Source organism: Salvelinus alpinus, chromosome 17, assembly GCF_045679555.1.
Source record: "Salvelinus alpinus chromosome 17, SLU_Salpinus.1, whole genome shotgun sequence".
In the NCBI taxonomy this organism is placed as follows: Eukaryota; Metazoa; Chordata; class Actinopteri; order Salmoniformes; family Salmonidae; genus Salvelinus; species Salvelinus alpinus.
Window position 1 is genome coordinate 54835686 of NC_092102.1, and position 25101 is coordinate 54860786.

The following is a 25101-nucleotide window of genomic DNA, read 5'->3' on the forward strand; positions in this document are numbered from 1 at the left end:
TAGCTGAAATGAAAAGACGATAGGGACCAAACACCAAAACATGAAGTATGACATGATTACGATGACGACGATGATGATTATGTTGATGAAGATGAAACCACCGACACTGTGAGAGAAAGACATCATGACAGAAGCAGCAGCCAGACAAGAAGACGTAAAGAGACACGGCGGCCATTTTGTCAAATGTGGAGCCACATTGATGATTCACAAAATGGCTGCTTTTCCCCCCTGTGTGGAGAGAGTGGAGTGGAGAGACCAGTACCCAGGGCTGTTGACTGTAGTACTGTGGTAGTTGTTGCTGTTGGAGCTGATCTGAGGGGGCTCCTTCCAATGCCTGGGGGGGTGGAATAAAAAATAAATTATTTTGTCAAACTGTTCCACAACGTTCAGATAGACTCTAGACTGACGGAACTCTGTGTCTCCGGACTGTCCAATGAGGATCTGCTGTAGAAGGAGGGAGGGGCCAAGATCTCATTAACCAATCAAGACTCACACCTGCAAAAACGCTCTCAACCACGTGTGCATATCTGTAGGTGACTGTACATACCGTGACCAGGAAGGGGCTGTTGGGGATGAGTTCCCCTCCAAAGCGAACGCAGATACAGTAATCTCCAGGCTGGGGGGCGGTGTAGAAGATATCAAAGGTTCCATCCTCGTTCTCCACCACGTCTACATCTAACTCCACCCCTTCTGGGGTACACACACTGCACGTCACCTAGAGAGGAGAGGGGGGGTAGAGAGAGGAGAGGGGGGGGTAGAGAGAGAGGAGCAGAGAGAGAGGGGGTAGAGAGTTACAGCCACACTAAGATGCCTCCCTCCTACTGCCCACGCCTCCCTCCTACTGCCCACGTGCAGATAAAGTCTAATCAAACACCTCTCCATCATTACCTTTCCTTTCCCAGCAGCCTTTGCATCCACGGTAATGACAGTCTGCTCTCCGATCTGGATGGTTGGACCCACACCGGCTCCTGAGAGACAGATGAAGGGATGAAGAGAAACGGTCACACAGGAAGTCTGACCCTCCCTCCAAGTCATCCATGCATCCTCTCCACAAAAGCCCTATTCTTTATAGAGTGCACTAGATAGGGAATAGGATGTCATTTCAGACACATGTTATTACTATCAGCAGCATACAACATCCAGCCTCCATATCAACTCCATTACCCACAATGTCATTCACCATGCCAACTAGTACTACAGGTAAACTACGTTAGTTAGAGAGCGAGCTACAGACAGACACACAGAGAGAGACCCCAGAGCAGCAACACAAGTAGACCCAACCAAATCATGAGAAAACAAAAAGATAGAATGCTATTTGTCCCACAGTGGCAATATACTGTGACTGACCCTAACTTAAGGAAAGCTTTGACTATGTACAGACTCAGTGAGCATAGCCTTGCTATTGAGAAAGGCCGCCACAGTCAGACCTGGCAGGCTGTGCTCACTGCCCACAACATGAGATGGAAACTGAGCTGCACTTCCTAACCTCCTGCCCAATGTATGACCATATTAGAGACACATATTTCCCTCAGATTACAAAGATCCACAAAGAATTCCAAAACAAATCCAATTTTGATAAACTCCCATATCTACTGGGTGAAATTCCACAGTGTGCCATCACAGCAGCAAGATTTGACCTGTTGCCACAAGGACAACCAGGGAAGAACAAACAGCATTATAAATAGTTTGTATATACATTTATTAATTTTCCATTTTGTACTTTAACTATTTGCACATCATTACAACACTGTATATAGACATCGTATGACATTTGAAATGTCTTTATTCTTTTGGAACTTTTGTGAGTGTAATGTTTACTGTTAATTTTATATTGTTTATTATCTATTTCACTTGCTTTGGCAATGTTAACATGTTTCCCATGCCAATAAAGCCCCTTGAATTGAAATTGACAGACAGAAAGAGAGCGAGATAGCGAGAGATAGAGGTGAGTCAGGAAAGGGAGCTAGTTGAACTGTAAAATGGGTATTGCCATCCTGCATGCAGACAGACCAAAGTAATGGATCAGAGACGGAACAAGACCAGACCAGACTAGTGGATCTATCATCGAAGTGTTCTTACCCAGGCCGTGGCCGCCGATTGACACTGAGAAGGAGAAGGGTGGAAGCAGGGGAGCGAAACAGTGACAAATACAATGAGAGTCAGGGTGAGAGGCAACAACTGGTGCTCCAAATGGAGGGATGAAAACAGATGTGATGAGGAGTGAAGCAGGGGTGGAGGAGGATGTGTGGGGTGAAGGGACATTTCAAACCATCACACAATACCGTAACAAAAACACTGTGTGTGTGTGTGTGTGTTACCTGTGACGGTACACTTGCTGGCGTCTCCAGTAGGTAGAGCCCTGATGCGGTAGGGGGAATAAGGGATCTCGTCTCCTCCATACTTTATCAGGATGGTGTAACGACCAGTCATGTCAGGTACATACGATACCAGGTAAGTCCCGTCCTGGTTGTCACGGATACTGGCCTTCTTAGGCTTCCCCTCGGGGTCCTGGACACAGTCACCATGCAAACAGAACGTCAGATGAGGTAACCAATGGAGACAGTCATACTGGTGATGTCACCATGGAAATGAGACAGACCCACTAGTGACTAGCTGGCCCGTGACGCTGGTAAAGCCACCTCCTAGACACATGCATCCAACGCCTGGTGAGCTTACTCCTACTGTTAAATACCCCCGTCCAGACGGGCCACGGACCACCCAGACGGGCCACGGACCACCCAGACGGGCCACGGACCACCCAGACGGGCCACGGACCACCCAGACGGGCCACGGACCACCCAGACATAGTGGGAGTAGACTGATTGGTCTGTTAACAGGACTCACAGTGATCTGCAGACAGGCTATGTACCCCTTGACATAGCAGATTGGTTTGTTAACTAAACTCACAGTGATCTGCACGGCGAGCAGTCCCTCTCCTGCATCCTTGGCGTCGATGGTGAACTCGACAGGCAGAGAGGCGGGCACTCCGGTGGTGTTGAGACCAGGGCCGCTGGCACGCACCTTGCTGGCATCATGGGTAGGCAACACTTTCACCTTGTAGGGACTGGAGAGTAGCAGAACTTTGTGAAGCTGAAACCCCCCCCATTTTTCACAGAAATGTGTAGTGTGTGTGTGTGTGTGTGTGTGTGTAACCCATGTCTATATGTGACTCGTTTCAGGAAACTAGGCGCATGTCACACGTCACTACTTCACAGGAGCGGTGTTTGAAGATACATTTATCAAAATGTGTTTTTTGGGGGCTAAAATAAGATGCAGCTACAAACAAAATGGAGTTAAAATGGTTCCAGTCTGCCGTGAAGCGTTGATCCATGTATACGGATAACAGTCTAGCTACATTTTCAACATACGTTTCTAATTTTGTCAGAAAGGTGTTTTTAAATGCTTTGTTAAAGCATACTGTTAGTTAGCAAATGTATGATCTGTGTAGTAATATCATTTGAATCAGAAACCCATTTGCATTGCTAGTTATAGCCTACTGTTAGATAGCTAACATTGAACCTAGTTGGTTAGCTTTAGCTTCCTGCAGACTCACACTACAGCTACGACGCTTGTATTGGTAGTAGTTGGGATTATGCCGGTTCATTGTTTAGCTAGCTAGCTACATGTCTAAACAAAAAGACCCCACGTCGGCTGGATTACTACATGACCCATCAAATTAGCCAGGTGTGTCTGGGGGTGACTACAGTCATCTATTGTATTTAATGAACATATCTAGACAATAGTGACCCATCCACTTAGCTAGGTGTGTCTGGAGGTGATTACAGCCATCTATTGTATTACATGAACGGGTCTAGACAATAGTGACCCATCCACTTAGATAGATGTGGCTGGGGGTGATTACATTTTTCACATGACCCATCAATTTAGACCAGTGTGTCTGGGTAATGTAGTGTGTCTGGGTAAGAGTCATCTAATAATTATATCTGGACACGCTGTAGTTGATATTGCTGCAATGCTAGTAACCACTTCACTGTGCTGTTTACACCTATATCCTGTGCATGTGACAAGAACTTTGCAGGAGTGTGTGCGCATTACCTGCTTGTGTGTGAGTGTGTGTGGTGCGGTGTGTGGTGCGGTGTGTGGTGCGGTGTGTGGTGCGGTGTGTGGTGCGGTGCGTGGTGCGGTGTGTGGTGCGGTGTGTGGTGCGGTGTGTGGTGCGGTGTGTGGTGCGGTGTGTGGTGCGGTACGTGGTGCGGTGTGTGGTGCGGTGTGTGGTGCGGTGCGTGGTGCGGTGTGTGGTGCGGTGTGTGGTGCGGTGTGTGGTGCGGTGTGTGGTGCGGTGTGTGGTGCGGTGTGTGGTGCGGTGTGTGGTGCGGTGTGTGGTGCGGTGTGTGGTGCGGTGTGTGGTGCGGTGTGTGGTGCGGTGTGTGGTGCGGTACGTGGTGCGGTACGTGGTGCGGTGTGTGGTGCGGTGTGTGTGTTACCTGCGTGGGATCTCTTGGTCAGCGTACAGCACATTGATAGAGTAAGGTCCCTCTCTGGTCGGGGTGTAGTTCACGGTGTGAGTCTGGTCTCCATTATCCACCAACTCTACTGGCTCCACTACACCTACACACAGACAAACCAGAGTTGGACACAGGAACCAAACGTTCTAGAATCAAAGAGAGGGCTGGCACACACCTTTGGGTCCTTGTACTCTGACTTGCAGAGGTGCAACTCCTGCTTTAGAGGCGTCCACGGTGAAGGCCTGTGGAATGTTGGCACGCACGTTGGTTCCAAGCCCCACCCCCTGGCACTTCACCTTAGAACTGTCCACAGTGTCACTGACAGGAACCTGGAATGGACTGCCTAAAGACAGAGCAAGAGATGGGGGAGAGAGGGGGAAGAAAGAGGGGAGACCGAGAGAGAGGTCAAATGTGGGTTTAGTGTATGTTGTACTAGTTCTTTATTATCCCAGAACACATTTGGCAAATCTGACCATAATTCTATCCTCCTGATCCCTGCTTACAAGCAAAAACTAAAGCAGGAAGTACCAGTGACTCGCTCAATATGGTCAGATGACGCGGATGCTACACTACAGGACTGTTTTGCTAGCACAGACAGGAATATGTTCTGGGATTCATCTAATGGCATTGAGGAGTACACCACCTCAGTCATCAGCTTCATCAATAAGTGCATCGATGACATCGTCTCCACAGTGACTGTACGCACATATCCCAACCAGAAGCCATGGATTACAGGCAACATCCGCATCGAGCTAAAGCTGCCGCTTCAAGGAGCGGGAGACTAATCCAGACGCTTATAAGACAACCTGCTACGCCCTCAGACGAACCATCAAACAAGCAAAACGTCAATACAGGATTGAGATTGAATCCTACTACACCGGCTCTGACGCTGGTCAGATGTGGCAGGGCTGGAAAACTATTAAGGACTACAAAGGGAACCCCAGACGCGAGCTGCCCAGTGACGCGAGCCTACCAGATGAGCTAAACGCCCTTCATGCTCGCTTCGAGGCAAGCAACACTGAAGCATGCACGAGAGAACCAGCTGTTCTGGATGACTGTGATTACGCTCTCGGTAGCCGATGTGAACAAAACCTTTAAAACAGGTCAACATTAACAAAGCCGCCAGACGGATTACCAGGACGTGTACATTTTCAACCTCTCCCTGTCCGAGTCTAATACCTACAAGTTTCAAGCAGACCACCATAGTCCCTGTGCCCAAGAAAGCGAAGGTAACCTGTCTAAATGATTACCGCCTCGTGGCACTCACGTCGGTAGCCATGAAGTGCTTTGAAAGGCTGGTCATGGTTCACATCAACAGCATCCTCATGGTTCACATCAACAGCATCCTCCCGGACACCCTAGACCCACTCCAATTCGCCCCAACAGATCCACAGATGACGCAATCACAACACATTGCCCTTTCTCACCTGTACAAAAGGAACACCTATGTGAGAATGCTGTTCATCGACTACAGCTCAGCATTCAACACCATAGTGCCCTCAAAGCTCATCACTAATCTAAGGACCCTTGGACTAAACACCTCCCTCTGAAACTGGATCCTGGACTTCCTGACGAGACACCCCCAGGTGGTAAGAGTAGGCAACAACACTGGGGCCCCTCAGGGGTGTACTTAGTCCCCTCCATGGCCAAACATGACTCCAACACCATCATTAAGTTTGCTGACGACACAGTGGTAGGCCTGATCACCAACAATGATGAGACAACCTCTTTCTCAATGTGAGCAAGACTAAGGAGCCGATCGTGAACTACAGGAAAAGGAGGGCCGAACAGGCCCCCATTAACATCGACGGGGCTGAAGTGGAGCGGGTCGAGATTTCAAGTTCCTTGGTGTCCACATCACCAACAATCTATCACGGTCCAAACATACCAAGACAGTCATGAAGAGGGCACAACATAACCTTTTCCCCCTCAGGAGACTAAAAAGATTTGGCATGGGTCCTCAGATCCTCAAAAGGTTCCACAGCTGCACCATCGAGAGTATACTGACCGGTTGCATCACCGCCTGGTATGGCAACTGCTCGGCATCTGACCGTAAGGCACTACAGAGGGTAGTGCGAGCAGCCCAGTACATCACTGGGGCCAAGCTTCCTGCCATCCAGGACCTATATAATAAGCAGTGTCAGAGGAAAGCTCTTGAAATTGTCTGAGAATTTCACGAATGTCAAGCGGTTCCAGAGCACCAAGTCTAGGACCAAAAGGCTCCTCAACAGCTTCTACCCCCAAGCCACAAGACTGCTGAACAATTCATAAAAATCGCCACCGGACAATTTACGACCACCCTCACTACCTTTCGTCTCCCGCTGCTACTTGCTGTTTGTTACCTATGCAGTCACTTTACCCCCACCTACATGTACAGATTACCTCTACTAGCCTGTACACTGACTCGGTACCAGTGCCCCCTGTATATAGCCTCGTTATTCTTGTGTTACTTTTTATTTTAGTCTACTTGGTAAATATTTTCTTCTTGAACTGCACTGTTGGTTAAGGGCTTGTAAGTAAGCGTTTCACGGTAAAGTCTACTCTTGTTGTATTCGGCGCATGTGACACAGTTTGATTTGAGATTGGGAAGATCACTAGCTAGCTTCACCATTTAAAAATGCACAATACAAAGTACCAGCATGCGTGTGTGTATTCGTACCAGCGATGGGCTGTCCTCCGTAGGTGATGTTGAGGTTATATGTTCCAGCCTCGTAGGGAATGTACTCTACACTGCAGCTGCCATCTTTGTTGTCGGTGCAGGACATCTTAGCCTCCGATGGGCCCTCTACAGCCAGACCCAGACCTCCTGTTCCCGCACCACTACAGACAGAGAGACACAGAGAGATCAGCATACTAACCAGGTTTTCATACGAGTAAAGTACATGTCGGACAAAAAAAAAAAAAAAGTCTCAACAGGCCTGATGGAAACTGCAAATTCTTCGGTAAACTTTCCAAAATGTTCCCTAGAAAATATGCTAGACAAGATGGAATATTTTTGTGTTGGTAAAATGAGCAATGTGAGAAATGGAGGTGTTGATATAATAACCATCATGCTGTGGGATTGATCGTTTGACAAATAAAAATTATCTTGCTCTCTTGTCCATCATAATGTCACTATCTGTGAGCTATTGGCTAGAGCGCATGTGCCAAGACCAGTGAACCCATTCGCTATATAACCCAACACTTTAGTGACAAAACCAACCAAAATGCGTTGGAAACCCACTTAACTTGTATTTTTTTTATTTGGTAGATGGGAATTCAAACTAAAAAAAGGTATTTTTATGTGCACTACCATCACACACAGCTTTTTATCCTCAATGTGGGTTAGTGTGTGCCTGTCGTACCGGGTTTCCACAGTGAACTTGTTGGCCTTGTTGGTGATGCCACTGTCCAAGCCAGGTCCATGTGCACGTACACGCCCCGGGTCACAACCCTCCGTCACTGCCACACGGAACGGACTTTTGGGAACTGGAGACTCATCGTACGCCACCTTTACACTGTGGGGACCTGGACAAAACAGAGTTATCATATAGAGTTACAATATAGATAATCTCTACATTGGGGGGACCTGGACATTAAATATACACTACTGTTCAAAAGTTTGGGGTCACTTAGAATTGTCCTTGTTTTTGAAAGAAAAGCAAATTTTTTGTCCATTCAAATTGATCAGAAATACAGTGTAGACATTGTTAATGTTATAAATGACTATTATAGCTGGAAACGGCAGATTTCTTATGGAATATCTACATTATTACATTACCATTTATCTTGGCCAGGTCGCAGTTGCAAATGAGAACTTGTTCTCAACTAGCCTACCTGGTTAAATAAAGGTGAAATAAAAAATAAATAAAAAAATAAAAATTATCAGCAACCATCACTCCTGTGTTCCAATGACACGCTGTGTTAGTTAATCCAAGTTTATCATTTTAAAAGGCTAATTGATCATTAATTTTTTATCATCTTGTGCTAACATAATTGCAAAGCTGAAAACTGCTGTTCTGATTAAAGAAGCAATAAAACTGGCCTTCTTTAGACTAGTTGAGTATCTGGAGCATCAGCATTTGTGAGTTCGATTACAGGCTCAAAATGGCCAGAAACAAAGACCTTTCTTCTGAAACTTGTCAGTCTACATTTACATTTAAGTCATTTAGCAGACGCTCTTATCCAAGTTTATTCTTGTTAGTCTAGTCTATTCTTGTTAGTAGTGTACATGATCACTGATTCTGGACAACACACACATCATGGTGTCTGGATACAGAGTGTGGACAGTATGTATATATCATGGTCACTACACCTAATGGCAAGCAGATGGCACTAACTCACCCTCTTCGTAGGGAGTGTACTCTACGTTGTAGGTTCCGTCACAGCGGTCGGTGATGACAGCATCGGTAACGGCGCCAGATGGGTTCTGGATCACCGTCTTGATGTGGTTCCCTCCCGTCTGGTTCAGAGCTCTGGCATCTACCGTGAAGTCTGTGGTCGCCTCGCGGAACACGCCTAGAACACAGAACACAGGCTATGAACACAGAACACGCCTAGAAAGGTTATTATATCAAATTAAAACTATTCATGAAAAAAACAATTTAGTAAACTGAAATAATAAACAACCCCATTTGAAAAACTAAAACCATTATCTTTGAATCCAAAACAACCATCATGAATTGTGTTTAGTTAGAGTTTTTTTCTCCTAAACTTTTGGCAAAAAGCTAATGCTTATATATTTCCTTTATGTGGTTTTCAAGCTTCTAAATCTGGCAGGTAAATGCTGCCAGGAGACAGCGATGTTTCAAATAGGCCTAGCTTGAGCATCTCACTAGCTAACAGGGAAGAAATACACTAGGGAGATCGCCAAAGGGCACCATACTTTCTGTCCCAAACTCTAAAACTAAATAATATATTTTTTAAATTAAAGTAGTATGTATAAAACTAACAAATCAAGTCTGAAAATAAACTAAAACTTAAAATAAAAATAGAAAACCGAATTGAAATAAAAAATGTATAAACAACCTTGACGCCTAGAACACACGGCAAGAACGAACTCTGACCTTTGCCCTCCACTCCCGGTCCGAACACGCGGATTCCACTGGCGTCGACGGCCGGCTCCACTGTGAGGCGGGCGGGGAAGTTGGGTACATCCTGCCCCCCGTAGCGGATGGTGAGGGTGTAGGAGCCGGGGTACAGGGGGATGTAGGTGATGGTGTAGGTTCCGTCTCCGTTATCCTGGATGTGGACCTCTGCCTCTGTCCCGCTGTCACTGATGATCTCTATGGTCAGCTCAGCTGGACCCGCGTTGGTACAGTCCACCACAAACTCCCCAGTCTCTCCCACCTTGGCATGCTCCAACCCTGGGCCAGAACACTTCACCTGACAGGGGAGGGGCACAGGAAGTATTTAATTGTACTGTGAACACTATGCTGTATCGTGTGCATATGACAAATAAACTTTGATTTGTTTTCATAATAAAGGTCTCGTCAAATATCAAGTCATTTGAACTAGGGTTAGAGGTCAAGCGTTTAGAGGTCATGTTTACCTTGGTGGCATCAGTGGGGGGGTAGGCAGTGGGTTTGAAAGGGGATCCTGGGATGGGAGCGCTGTCATAGGTCAGCTCCACCTGGTATGGCCCAGCCTCTCGAGGGATGAACTTCACCTGACTGGTCTCTGGTTTAAGCCCCGCTTCCACCTGAATAATTACATTAAATAACAAGAACACGTTCATTTGTTTAGCACATTTAATAATTAGTTTGAGGCCAAAGTGTTGAACAATGAACATAGAATTAGGATAAATAACTGTTTTAAACAGATCAAAATCAATCAAGCTCAGTACCTTGCAGGTGACAGGTTTCCCAGAAGGCCCTGTAACCTTAGCTCCCACCTTCCCCTGACCTCCTGCACCCTTGGACTTCACGGTCACTTCCTGGTCCTTACCCACTGTTATCTCTACAGACAGATACAGGAAGAGAGAATGCTTAGACACTATTAAAACTTGAACGCAATGACTAAGTCGCTCAAAAATTCCAATGGCGTACAGAGGCCCTTTATCAGCAACCATCACTCCTGTGTTCCAATGGCACGTTGTGTCAGCTAATCCAAGTTTGTCATTTTAAAAGGCTAATTGATCATTAGAAAACCCTTTTGTAGTTATGTTAGCACAGCTGAAATCTGTTGTTCTGATTAAAGAAGCAATAAAACTGGCCTTCTTTAGACTAGTTGAGTATCTGGAGCATCAGCATTTGTGGGTTCGATTACAGGCTCAAAATGGCCAGAAACAAAGACCTTTCTTCTGAAACTCGTCAATCTGTTCTTGTTCTGAGAAATGAAGGCTACTCCATGCGAGAAATTGCCAAGAAACTGAAGATCTCGTACAACGCTGTGTACTACTCCCTTCACAGAACAGAGCAAACTGGCAACTTTCAGCTGTGCTAACATAATTGCAAAAGGGTTTTCTAATGATCAATTAGCTTTTTAAAATGATAAACTTGGATTAGCTAACACAACGTGTCATTGGACCACAGGAGTGATGGTTGCTGATAATGGGCCTCTGGAATATCTACATAGGCCTCCATTACAAATCATCCGCTTCCAGCTACAATATTAATTTACAACATTAGCAATGTCTACACTGTGTTTCTGATCAATTTGATGTTATTTTAAAAATGGACCAAAAAAATTGCTTTTCTTTCAACAACAAAAGACACTAAGTGACCCCAAACTTTTGAACGGTACTGTATAGATACTAATATATATATATATATATATATATATATATATACACACACACCAGATATTATATCACTATCTATACTACAGCACTATAGATCCTATATCACTATCTATACTATATACTGTAGTGGTTCTTGTACATACTGTCTCCCAGTCCATCAACTTGTATCTTGCTGAGGTCGAGGCTTGGAGCCACAGGGATGGAGAAGGGGCTCTTGGGAATAGAATCTCCTCCGTAGGTGACGGCCACTCCCAGAGGCCCCTGCTGGACGGGGGTGTACTTGACCGTGTGGGTGTTGTCATGGTTGTTAATGATCTCAAAGTCCTTAACAGCCTCTCCTTTAGCCGGGCCGGAGAACACAGCGTCCAGCTTGGCTTTGCCTGCGGCCTTGGTGTTTACTGTGAAGTGGGTCGGCTTGGTCAACTCCACACCTGGAGGGCGGGTAGGCGTGAGAGGGAGGAAACCAATAAATATTCATTATTGGTAGCGTGTATGTGAAGGCGAACTTTAACTTCCTGTCTTTCATAGCTTTTAAACAGCCTCAACTTTTCACTTTAAAACCGGGTGTGTGTGAGAGCGTGTTAAGCATGTGTGAGTGTCTCACCACTGCGGTTGAGCCCAGGTCCCTCGGCCTTGACCTTGCTGGCGTCATGTGACGGGTCAACTTTGATCCTGATAGGAGTCATGGGAATGGTCTGGAACACAGAGAGGTCACACTATCAAGGAACAAGTCATCAACATATTAACAGGAGCTGGAAAACTGGAATGCAGAGAGGAAAGAGACATTCCTACCACCATGATGGGTTAGCCACACTACTGTACACACACACTACCCACCTGGTCAGCGAACAGCACCATGATGGTGTAGCTACCAGCGCCTGGCGGGGTGTATTTAACGGTAAACGTGTCGTTGTCGTTCCTGATGATGTCGAAGTCGATGTCTGCCTCCGCCGGTCCCACTACACCCGGAGAGCACTTTATACCTATACTGATGTCACCTGGGGGGCACACACAAATATCAGCTGTACAATGACATGGCAAAGATACAAGTGGGATCGCACCGGAGGACAGTGGGGCAATTCCACGACAGCGGGGCGATTTAGCGTATGCAGAAAGTATTTTGGGATTCAGATCATTCTCACACAGGACCTTCGTTCGGAGGAATAATGTTTGACATGCTTTCACAGTGCATTCGGAAAGTATTCAGACCTCTTAAATTTATCCAGATTAATTATGTTACAGACTTTTTCCTAAAACGGATTAAATAGTTTCTCAATCTACACACAATACCCCATAATGACAAAGCTAAAGTAGGTTTTTAGAATGTTTTGCTAAAAATAAAACAAATCACATAAGTATTTAGACCCTTTACTCAGTACTTTGTTGAAGCACCTTTGGCAGTGATTACAGCGTTGAGTCTTCTTGGGTATGACGTTACAAGCTTGGCACACCTGTATTTGGGGAGTTTCTCCCATTCTTCTCTGCAGATCCTCTCAAGCTCTGTCAGGTTGGATGAGGAGCGTCGCTGCACAGCTATTTTCAGATCTCTCCAGAGATGTTAGATCGGGTTCGACTCCAGGCTCTGGCTGTGCCACTCAAGGACATTGAGACTTGTCCCGAAGCCACTCCTGCGTTGTCTTGGCTGTGTGTTTACAGTCGTTGTCCTGTTGGAAGGTGAACCATCGCTCCAGTCTGAGGTCCTGAGCAGGTTTTCATCAAGGATCTCGCTGTACTTTGCTCCGTTCATCTTTCCCTCGAACCTGACTAGTCTTGCAGTCCCAGCCGCTGAAAAACATCCCCACAGCATGATGCTGCCACCACCATGCTTCACCGTAGGGATGGTGCCAGGTTTCCTCCGGATGTGATGGTTGGCATTGACAAAAAACTCCAAGTGGGCTGTCATGTGCCTTTTACTGAGGAGTGGCTTCTATCTGGCCACTACCCATAAAGGCCTGATTAGTGGAGTGCTGCAGAGATGGTTGTCCTTCTGGAAGGTTCTCCCAACCTTCAGAGTGACCATGGGGTTCTTGGTCACCTCCCTTCCATATGTGTTATTCTACACTTTTGATGACTTCACTATTATTCTACAATGTAGAAAATAGTAAACAATTAAGAAAAATACTTGAATGAGTAGGTGTCCAAACTTTTGAGTGGTACTGTGTGTGTTCCTTTTGTCCAGGTGGGAAAGGGCAGTGTTGAGTACAATAGAGATCAGGTCATCTGTGAATCTGTTGGGGCAATTTGAGAATTGGAGCGGGTCCAGGATGTCTGGGATAATGGTGTTGATGTGAGCCATGACCAGCCTTTCAAAGCATTTCATGGCTACAGACGTGAGTGCTACGGGTCGGTAGTCATTTAGACAGATTACCTTAGTGTTCTTGGGCACAGGGACTCTGGTGGTCTGCTTGAAACATGTTGGTATTACAGACTGGGTGAGGGAGAGGTTGAAAATGTCAGTGAAGACACTTGCCAGCTGGTCAGCGCATTCTCTGAGCACTACTCCGAGTAGTACAGGGTGCTTCCACGTCAGACACCAGTTTATTCATTTTAAATCCATGAGGAGTGAAAGGTGAAAGACACTTGGGGAAGAAGGGAATCAGAATGGGGCTGGTGTAGTGTAAAGGTCTTACCTTGTCCTGCCTCAGCACAGTCCACAGTGAAGAATGTTGGTTCAAAAGCCTTCAGCCCTGTTTTAGCCACACCAGGACCTGACACCTTCACCTTGTTAGGGTGGCAGCCTGCCCCGATACTCATCTACACACACACGAGAAAACAGTCAGGAAGTGTGTGTTGGGGTTATAGAGGTAAGTGTGTATGTGAAGCTGAAGTCCCCATTCAACGTTTCTTCTGTTTGGGTGCTCACCCTGAAGGGACTGTCCGGTATGTTGACCCCGCCCCAGGACGCCATGACGGTGTGTTTGAGGGGTTTCTTGGGGGTGTAACTGCAGGTGTACGTTCCATTACCGTTATCCTTCACCTGGACATCTACTGGGGTACCCTCACCATCCTAGAGGGAATGAGACAGACAGAGACAGAGAGAGAAAAACACTCAACATGAGCTCCTGATAGAATTCATATTTTTTTGTTTTTAGAATGAGATAAACACTCTAATCGAAAAGTAATTCCAGACAAGAAGTGATGAACAACAACTCTATTCATTCAGAATAGAAAAAAAAAGTAACTTTGCGCCTCAAGTTAAGAAGTTTTGACTCTAGCTAGCTAGCTACACAACAAAGACCTAGCCAGCAGAATAACAATCTAGCCAGAAGAAACGAGCTAGAACAAACCTAGCAAGGGCAGTTAATACAACTACATCAAACGACCAAACTGAGTGAGTAAACCAAAAAGGAGCACGGACTAACTTTAAACATATCTTCTGTTTTTTTGTGTAAAGATTTGTCACTCTTTTTGCACTAAATTAGAGCTAGCTAGCAACAGCAGCAGACAGGCAAACAGGTTGCTATGGCAACAGGGCAGCAGGCCAGAGCAGCAGTAGTAGCAGAGCCCACAGGCACCATGTCCCCACTCCCCCTCAGCACTGAATCCATTCTCTACCCTAAAGAGGCCAACAATGACACAACGAGGAAAGCTTTTAAACAGAAACTACTAAAGGGGAGGCCAGAAACCCTTTTTGCAGACCTCTACAAAAACGGTGACGTGAGTAATCTCATGTTTCTCACTGACCGCTCAGCAGTGTGCTCTCACTACCCATCCATAAAGAAAGAGGGAATCTGTAATGGGTGGAAGCTGAAAATCAAAGAGACAGACGACCCTAACAGCACCATGATAACAAGCAACCTCTACAAGACTGACTGTCATGGTGCAAGGTAACATTAGGCTGTTTGAAACAGACTTTCAGACCATTAAGGAGAGAGCGGAGAGAGAGAAGAACACCAGTGACATGCCCTCCCACAAGACAAACTCCACCAGCACCACCCTCACCCCTACCCTCCCCACCCAAAAAGGCACATCCAGCACCTCTCTTCCCACCATAGTGGAGGACACGCCCCAGGAGAGCGACCCCCTCCGTGCAGAGCAGGCTCAGGCCCTCCTCACCACCATGGCTGCCATGAGGGATGAGTTCACCAAACTGGAGGGGGAGGTGGTCCTGCTCAGGGAGAGCGTGAGCAAACAGCAACCAGACAACCACGCCTTAGAGGAGCTCCTAACCAAGGTGAGGACAGAGCAGGACAGCAGCCTTGAAACACAGCTGAAAGAGGTTCAGCAAGAGAGAGACGGACTCAAGAGAGAGCTGGCTGATCTAACACAGGAGGTGAGAGAGCTGGCTGATCTAACACAGGAGGTGAGAGAGCTGGCTGATCTAACACAGGAGGTGAGAGAGCTGGCTGATCTAACACAGGAGGTGAGAGAGCTGGCTGATCTAACACAGGAGGTGAGAGAGCTGGCTGATCTAACACAGGAGGTGAGAGAGCTGGCTGATCTAACACAGGAGGTGAGAGAGCTGGCTGATCTAACACAGGAGGTGAGAGAGCTGGCTGATCTAACACAGGAGGTGAGAGAGCTGGCTGATCTAACACAGGAGGTGAGAGAGCTCCAAAAAGACAGGCAGAGCAGCAATAAGGAGCTGACCACACTAAGAGAGGAGCTGCAGGAGAGAAAGAGAACAGCGGACAGGCTGCAGGAGCAGATAGATCACCACTCTATGACCTGTCCTCACACAGCAGAGGAGCCCAGCTCAACCAGCCAGGCTTCCCCAGCCCTGTCCTCACACAGCAGAGGAGCCCAGCTCAACCAGCCAGGCTTCCCCAGCCCTGCCCTCACACAGAAGAGTCCACCTCAACCAGCCAGGCTTCCCCAGCCCTGTCCTCACACAGCAGAGGAGCCCAGCTCAACCAGCCAGGCTTCCCCAGCCCTGTCCTCACACAGCAGAGGAGCCCAGCTCAACCAGCCAGGCTTCCCCAGCCCTGTCCTCACACAGCAGAGGAGCCCAGCTCAACCAGCCAGGCTTCCCCAGCCCTGCCCTCACACAGAAGAGTCCACCTCAACCAGCCAGGCTTCCCCAGCCCTGTCCTCACACAGCAGAGGAGCCCACCTCAACCAGCCAGGCTTCCCCAGCCAGGCGTCCCCAGCCCTGCCTGCTGCATACCTCCTCCCCAGCTCACAGAACAGCCTCCCACTGACAGAGGCTCCAACACCCACCAGCCCCCCCTCTGCCCCCTCCAGTCCAGAAGAAACACTGGCTGACATCGTCAGATTGATGGACTCTAAATGGGAAGTTTGTTCAGGAGAAGAACATTTTCCCTAGACACAAAAGGAGAAAGGTGTGATGCCCAACAACGCAGAGTGCCATGGAGCTGCTTGATAAGGCCCATCTCGGGTCGCCAAGCCACATAATCATACATACCAGAAGCAACGACCTGCGTGCTCAGCAGGAGAGGGTGGCGACTTCACTACGGGGAGTGATTGAGAAGGCCTCCGCAATCTTCCCCAACTCAAGAATCATAGTGTCAACCCTTCTACAGAGGAGGGACTTCCACCCTGCCACAATCCAAAGAATAAACGCCAGCCTATCCCGGGACTGTGCCCTGCGACCCAATGTACACCTGGCCCACCGTCGATCTGGACTGTCTCTATGACCATGTTCACCTGTACAGGGAGACAGTCCCCATCCTTGCCAAGACTCTCAAGGACGTCGCTTTAAACCGCAGCCCGACCTCTCCACCCAGGAAGAGCGGAGCAATCTCCACCCCTCCGAGATCACAGCCCGGACCTGGACCCCCCAGCCACGACCAACCTCCATGCCCACCACAGCCAGCGCAGACCACCCCAGCTTCAGACCCACCGAGACAAGGCCTACCACCCCCCATCGCAGACCCACAGCCCAGCAGGCAGAGCTACGCACAGGCTGTGAGAGGAGCAACTGGCCCAGTGCCCACCAACCAAATGAGTGACACTAAACACATGCCGAGTCTACTATGGTCACATGTGATAGGCCGAGGGTCATGGATGCTCACATGTGATAGGCCGAGGGTCATGGTAAGATGAGCACAAGAACTCCACCATCCTCACACTACATCCACCCAAGTGGCATGACACAAATGCTATCTTAATCCAATTTTAATAGTTATTGTTGGATTGTGAGCGTTTGTCTCATTTTGAAGGTAAAGAAAAAAAAGTTATGAAATCATTTTACGTTGCATGTTGGAATTTACAAGGATTGAAGTCCTCTGCTTTTGGGCTAAAGAGCAGAAACCCAGACTTCCTGAAAGAACTGGATGATGTTGATATTGTAGTACTACAGGAAACATGGTGCAGAGGTGATGTTTCCACTGGCTGTCCACTAGGTTATAGGGAGATAATCCTACCACCCACTAAATTAAAAGGAATCAAACAGGGCAGAGACTCAGGGGGAATGAATGCTAATATGGTATAAATCTGAACTAATTAATTCAATCGAATTGATCAAAACAGGAGAATTCTTTATCTGGTTAAAAATCAACAAGGAGGCTATCTTGACAGATAAAAACGTCTTCCTCTGTGCCACATACATTCCCCCCTCAGAGTCACCCTACTTCAACGAAGAGAGCTTCTCCATTCTAGAGAGGGAGATTAGTCACTTTCAGGCCCAAGGCAACGTACTGGTCTGTGGAGACCTGAATGCTAGAACAACAGAAGAACAAGACACTATTAACAGTCATGGGGATAAACACCTACCAGGAAGCAATAACCTTTCCCTCCCCACATACCCCCACAGAAACAACTATGACAAAGTGAAAAACAAAAATGGAGTACAGCTCGTGAAGCTCTGTCGAACACTGGGTCTGTACATAGTCAATGGCAGGCTGAGAGGGGACTCTTTTGGTAGGTACACCTACAGCTCATCCCTTGGCAGCAGCACTGTAGACTACTTCCTCACCGACCTAAACCCAGAGTCTCTCAGAGCCTTCACAGTCAGCCCACAGTGAATCTGAGAAGAGCAGAACACAACCATGAAGCATCACGGCCCAATAAATTACATGGTACTAAAACAGGCCTATAGATGGAGCGCAAACAGTACAGACATCTACCAAAAAGCAATTAGTAGCCCAAAAAATACAATCTCTCCTGGACAACTTTTTAGCCTTAACAGCATCCTAAGGTGTAAATTTGGCCATTTGGAACATAACCTTTATATTTGACAAATTAGCCTCCTTGGCTAATCTAAAGAAGCATAAGAGCAAACCAAAAATAACAGATAATGAAAAATGGTTTGATAAGGATTGCAAAAATCGAAGAAAGTCATTGAGAAATATATCTAATCAAAAACACAGAACCAGACAACAAAAATGTACACCTTCAATATGGGGAAACACTGAAGCAATACAAACACACCCTAAGAACAAAAAAGGAACAGCACATTAGAAATCAGCTGGATGGAATTGAGGAATCCATAGAATCAAACCACTTCTGGGAGAATTGGAATAAATTAAACAAACCTCATCATGAGGAATTGGCTATCCAAAATGGGGATATGTGGAGAAATCACTCTGCAAACCTCTACAGCAATATAACAAAGAGCCCAGAACAACAAGATATACAAGAAAAATTACAAATCCTTGAATCAGCAGTCAAAGACTATCAGAATCCTGTGGATACCCCAATTACAAAAGACAAATTATTGGAAAAACTATGCACTCTCCAACCCAAAAAGCCTGTGGTGCTGATGGTATTTTAAATGAAATGATCAAATATACAGACCACAAATTCAAATTGGCTATACTCAAACTCTTCAACATTATCCTCACTGCAGGTATTTTCCCCGATATTTGGAACCAGGGATTGATCACACCAATATATAAAAATGGAGACAAATTTGACCCAAATAATTATAGGAATTTGCATTAACAGCAACTTGGGGAAAATTCTCTGCAGTATTATAAATAGCAGACTACATCATTTCCTTGACAAACACAACGTCCTGAGCAGAAGCCAGATTGGATTTCTAAAAATGTATCGTACAAAAGACCACATTTACACCCTCCAAACTAATTGACAAACAAGTAAACCTTAAAGGCCAAATCTACTCGTTTTGTAGATTTCAAGAAAGCATTTGATTCAATTTGGCACAAAGGTCTTTTTTTATAAACTAATAGAAAGTGGTATTGGAGGGAAAACATATGTTATTAAATAAATGTACACTAAAAACAAATGTGTGGTTAAAATTGGCAACAAGCAAACAGACTTCTTCTCTCAGGGGCGGGGAGTGAAACAGGGCTGCCCAATAAGTCCAACATTATTTAACACCTACATTAATGAATTGGCAAAAACATTAGAAGAATCGGCAGCACCTGGTATCACCCTACACAACACTGAAATCAAGTGTCTGCTGTACGCAGATGACCTGGTGCTGTTGTCTCCCACTAAAGAGGGGTTACAGCAGCACCTAGATCGTCTTCACAGGTTCTGTCAGACCTGGGCTCTGACCGTTAACCTAAAAAAAAAAACTAATATAATGATATACCAAAATCAGGATGACAAATATAAATTCTATTTGAACACACCAAAAACTACACATATCTAGGACTAAATATCAGCAACCCCGGTAGCTTTCACATGGCTGTGAATGAGCTGAGACAAAGCAAGAGCATTCTATGCCATTAAAAGGAACATTGAAATTGAAATTCCAATTAGAATCGGGCTAAAAATGTTCCAAACAGTTATAGAACCAGTTGCTCTATATGGGGTCCACTGTCTAATAATGAATTTACCAAATGGGACAAACATCCAATCGAAATACTGCATGCAGAGTTTTGCAAGACTGTATTGCGGTCCCGTGTGGCTCAGTTGGTAGAGCATGGCGCTTGCAACGCCAGGGTTGTGGGTTCATTCCCCACGGGGGGACCAGGATGAATATGTATGAACTTTCCGATTTGTAAGTCGCTCTGGATAAGAGCGTCTGCTAAATGACTTAAATGTAAATGTAAATGTAATTGCAAGTGCAAAGAAACTCCAAATAACACATGTAGAGCAGAATTGGGCCAATACCCCCTCCTCATTCGAATAGAAAACAAAGAGCCATCAAATTTTACAACCATCTAAAAACAAGTGACCCCAAAACATTCCATCACACAGCTCTACAATGTCAAGAGATGAAACTAGAGAAGAGTCCCCTCAGCCAGCTGGTTCTGAGGCTCAGTTCACCAACCCAAACCAACCCCATAGAGCCTCAAGACAGCACTCAGAAAATCTGGCCCAACCAAATCATCATAAAACAAAAAGAAAAATGTATCACCTATTGGAAAGACACCACAAAAAAATCTAAGAAAACTTCAATGCTATTTGTCTCTAAACAGACAGTACATGGTGGCAGACTATCTGACCATTGTGACTGGTAGAAAACTGAGGAAAACACTGGCTATAGAGCCTGGACCGGTCGTCACAGACAAACCTGGCTGCCCAGAGAGGACAGTCTGGCTGCCCAGAGAGGACAGTCTGGCTGCCCAGAGAGGACAGTCTGGCTGCCCAGAGAGGACAGTCTGGCTGCCCAGAGAGGACAGTCTGGCTGCCCAGAGAGGACAGTCTGGCTGCCCAGAGAGGACAGTCTGGCTATAGAGACCGGTCATCACAGACAAACCTGGCTGCCCAGAGAGGACAGGCTGTGCTCACTCTGCTCCAGGGGAGAGGTAGAGACAGAGCTGCATTTCCTATTACACTCAAACCTAAGAATATTTCTTTCCCAAAATTATAATTAAATTAAAAGAATTTGAAACAAAAGATGAACAAAAATCCAATATTTATTGGATGAAAAGCCAAATGTGTCCTCCTGCCACAACCTGAGGCACAGCCAGTGAAAAGTGCAATGTTATGTCAATAATATTTCCCATTTAGTTTTGTCTTTCATACCATGTCATGTGTCTTCTCAGTCAGGTTGAGACTGGTCTACTACCTGGTCATGTGTCTTCTCAGTCAGGTTGAGACTGGTCTACTACCAGGTCATGTGTCTTCTCAGTCAGGTTGAGACTGGTCTACTACCTGGTCATGTGTCTTCTCAGTCAGGTTGAGACTGGTCTACTACCTGGTCATGTGTCTTCTCAGTCAGGTTGAGACTGGTCTACTACCTGGTCATGTGTCTTCTCAGTCAGGTTGAGACTGGTCTACTACCTGGTCATGTGTCTTCTCAGTCAGGTTGAGACTGGTCTACTACCTGGTCATGTGTCTTCTCAGTCAGGTTGAGACTGGTCTACTACCTGGTCATGTGTCTTCTCAGTCAGGTTGAGACTGGTCTACTACCAGGTCATGTGTCTTCTCAGTCAGGTTGAGACTGGTCTACTACCTGGTCATGTGTCTTCTCAGTCAGGTTGAGACTGGTCTACTACCTGGTCATGTGTCTTCTCAGTCAGGTTGAGACTGGTCTACTACCTGGTCATGTGTCTTCTCAGTCAGGTTGAGACTGGTCTACTACCAGGTCATGTGTCTTCTCAGTCAGGTTGAGACTGGTCTACTACCATTGCTTTAATGTATTGTTGTTCTCAATATTGTTAATGGTAATCCCATGTCCAATACTACTATTATTGCTGTTGGTCCCACCATTTATTTATATTTTTAATATGTATACTTTGACAATGTAAGTAATAATGAACTTGCCATGTCAAGAGAGAGACCCGTAGTATCATTGTTAAACAGACTGTGCCTCACTCATCAGTTGGTTTGGCCTGTCCTTCAGAGAATACAATGACATACACCTCACACGTACACTACCGTACACCTCACACGTACAGCTGCGTACGTTAAATCAACCCCAGTGTGTCATCTACTATATACACGTACCTGTGCCAGGATCTTGAGGGCAGCATTCCCTCCCAGCTTGGCATCGACGGTGAACTCAGTGGGTTTCCCCACAGCAAGACCACTGCTCTGTAGTCCTGGACCATACGCCTTCACCTGTACACAACAAAGCGAGCGTATCAAACACAGGTTAGCAACTGGAGGGCTGCCGGTTCAAAACCCGGGTTAGACAGAGAATCTGGTGAGATGAGAGCCACTGAAGGGTTAACTACCCCCTGGGCGCTATAACCGGGGCCCACCCCCCGGGGCCCACCCCTGGGGCGCTATAACCGGGGCCCACCCCCTGGGCGCTATAACCGGGGCCCACCCCCTGGGCGCTATAACCGGGGCCCACCCCCGGGGCGCTATAACCGGGGCCCACCCCCTGGGGCGCTATAACCGGGGCCCACCCCCTGGGGCGCTATAACCGGGGCCCACCCCCTGGGGCGCTATAACCGGGGCCCACCCCCTGGGCGCTATAACCGGGGCCCACCCCCTGGGCGCTATAACCGGGGCCCACCCCCTGGGGCCCACCCCTGGGGCGCTATAACCGGGGCCCACCCCCTGGGGCCCACCCCTGGGGCGCTATAACCGGGGCCCACCCCTGGGGCGCTATAACCGGGGCCCACCCCCTGGGCGCTATAACCGGGGCCCACCCCCTGGGCGCTATAACCGGGGCCCACCCCCTGGGCGCTATAACCGGGGCCCACCCCCTGGGCGCTATAACCGGGGCCCACCCCCTGGGCGCTATAACCGGGGCCCACCCCCGGGGCGCTATAACCGGGGCCCACCCCCTGGGGCGCTATAACCGGGGCGCACCCCCTGGGGCGCTATAACCGGGGCCCACCCCCTGGGGCGCTATAACCGGGGCGCACCCCCTGGGGCGCTATAACCGGGGCCCACCCCCTGGGGCGCTATAACCGGGGCCCACCCCCTGGGGCGCTATAACCGGGGCCCACCCCCTGGGGCGCTATAACCGGGGCCCACCCCCTGGGGCGCTATAACCGGGGCCCACCCCCTGGGCGCTATAACCGGGGCCCACCCCCTGGGCGCTATAACCGGGGCCCACCCCCTGGGGCCCACCCCTGGGGCGCTATAACCGGGGCCCACCCCCTGGGGCCCACCCCTGGGGCGCTATAACCGGGGCCCACCCCCTGGGGCCCACCCCTGGGGCGCTATAACCGGGGCCCACCCCTGGGGCGCTATAACCGGGGCCCACCCCCTGGGCGCTATAACCGGGGCCCACCCCCGGGGCGCTATAACCGGGGCCCACCCCCGGGGCGCTATAACCGGGGCCCACCCCCGGGGCGCTATAACCGGGGCCCACCCCCGGGGCGCTATAACCGGGGCCCACCCCTGGGGCTCTATAACCGGGGCCCACCCCTGGGGCCCACCACGTTTCAACATTTAGAATATGAAGAGGACTTTATTATCTTAACACACACACACACACCAGTCCCCAAGTCCAGAACAGACTATGGGAGACGCACAGTACTACATAGAGCCATGACTACATGGAACTCTATTCCACATCAGGTAACTGATGCAGCAGTATAATCAGATTTAAATACACCTTATGGAACAGCAGGGACTGTGAAGCAACAAACAGGCACAGACACACACAATAACATACGAACTACACACACAGATTTAGTACTGTAGATGTGTTAGTGGTGGAGTAGGGGCCTGAGGGAACACAGTGTGTTGTGAAACCTATGAATGTATTGTCATGTTTTTAAAATTGTACAAACTGCCTTCATCTTGTGGGATCCCAGGAAGAGTAGCTGCTGCCTTGGCAGGAACTAATGGGGACCCCTAATAAACCCCAGGAAGAGTAGCTGCTGCCTTGGCAGGAACTAATGGGGATCCATAATAAACCCCAGGAAGAGTAGCTGCTGCCTTGGCAGGAACTAATGTGGATCCATAATAAACCCCAGGAAGAGTAGCTGCTGCCTTGGCAGGAACTAATGGGGATCCATAATAAACCCCCAGGAAGAGTAGCAGCTGCCTTGGCAGGAACTAATGGGGATCCATAATAAACCCCAGGAAGAGTAGCTGCTGCCTTGGCAGGAACTAAAGGGGATCCATAATAAACCCCAGGAAGAGTAGCTGCTGCCTTGGCAGGAACTAATGGGGATCCATAATAAACCCCCAGGAAGAGTAGCAGCTGCCTTGGCAGGAACTAAAGGGGATCCATAATAAACCCCAGGAAGAGTAGCTGCTGCCTTGGCAGGAACTAATGGGGATCCATAATAAACCCCAGGAAGAGTAGCAGCTGCCTTGGCAGGAACTAAAGGGGATCCATAATAAACCCCAGGAAGAGTAGCAGCTGCCTTGGCAGGAACTAAAGGGGATCCATAATAAGTACAAATACCTTATTAGTAGTCCTTGTTTGGAGCAGCAGTGATTTAACATACCTTATCAGGGTAATAGTCCTTGTTTGGAGCAGCAGTGATTTAACACACCTTATCAGGGTAATAGTCCTTGTTTGGAGCAGCAGTGATTTAACATACCTTATCAGGGTAATAGTCCTTGTTTAGAGCAGCAGTGATTTCAGCCATGAAGGGAGAGTGCTGGATGTCCTCGTTGTTACAGAGCACATGCACCGCGTACTCTCCTGCTTCCATTGGCCAGTACCGCACGTCACATGACCCGTCGCCCTTATCATCACACTCGATCTTCGCCTGGGACGGACCCTCCACCGAGAAACCTGGACACACACACACACCTTCTGATGAGGACACGCAGGGTCTGTGTGTGTGGGAGGGGGAGGGGGGGGGGCGTGTTTACCTCTTCTAGTGGGGACCAGAAGTTCCCACAAGAATAGTAAACTTACAAAAATTTGACCAACTGGGGACATTTTGTTAGTCCCCACAAGGTCAAATCCTATTTCTAGGGGGTTTAGGGTTAAGGTTAGAATTACGTTAACGGTTAAGAGCTAGAGGTCAATCGATTAATCAGGGCCAAGTTCAAGTTTTCGTAACAATCGGTAATTGGCATTTTTGGATGCCAATTACATTGCATTCCGCGAGGAAACTGAGTGGCAGGCTGACCACCTGTTACGCGAGTGCAGCAAGGAGCCAAGGTAAGTTGCTAGCTAGCATTAAACTTACAACAACAAAAAATCAATCTTCACATAATCACTAGTTA

General features: G+C 47.7%; 1 protein-coding gene across 4 annotated transcripts in view; it reads right to left on the reverse strand.

The window, feature by feature from the left end:
* Nucleotides 1-25101, reverse strand: part of LOC139543175 (filamin-A-like) — an 80124-nt gene that overhangs the window by 13387 nt on the left and 41636 nt on the right. The window contains exons 13-33 of one of the 4 annotated variants that reach the window (XM_071349432.1): nt 24465-24661; nt 21955-22068; nt 14051-14194; nt 13818-13941; nt 12025-12185; nt 11792-11882; nt 11331-11618; nt 10291-10403; nt 9997-10146; nt 9512-9830; nt 8790-8963; nt 7811-7973; nt 7126-7286; nt 4642-4809; nt 4446-4569; nt 2908-3064; nt 2319-2508; nt 2080-2103; nt 889-968; nt 548-715; nt 263-334 (exon numbers count right to left, since the gene is read on the reverse strand). In XM_071349432.1, coding sequence (XP_071205533.1) covers nt 263-334; nt 548-715; nt 889-968; nt 2080-2103; nt 2319-2508; nt 2908-3064; nt 4446-4569; nt 4642-4809; nt 7126-7286; nt 7811-7973; nt 8790-8963; nt 9512-9830; nt 9997-10146; nt 10291-10403; nt 11331-11618; nt 11792-11882; nt 12025-12185; nt 13818-13941; nt 14051-14194; nt 21955-22068; nt 24465-24661 — 3182 coding nt within the window. The remainder of the gene's footprint in view (nt 1-262; nt 335-547; nt 716-888; nt 969-2079; nt 2104-2318; nt 2509-2907; nt 3065-4445; nt 4570-4641; nt 4810-7125; nt 7287-7810; nt 7974-8789; nt 8964-9511; nt 9831-9996; nt 10147-10290; nt 10404-11330; nt 11619-11791; nt 11883-12024; nt 12186-13817; nt 13942-14050; nt 14195-21954; nt 22069-24464; nt 24662-25101) is intronic. The other 3 variants (XM_071349433.1, XM_071349434.1, XM_071349435.1) reach the window with 3 other exon arrangements.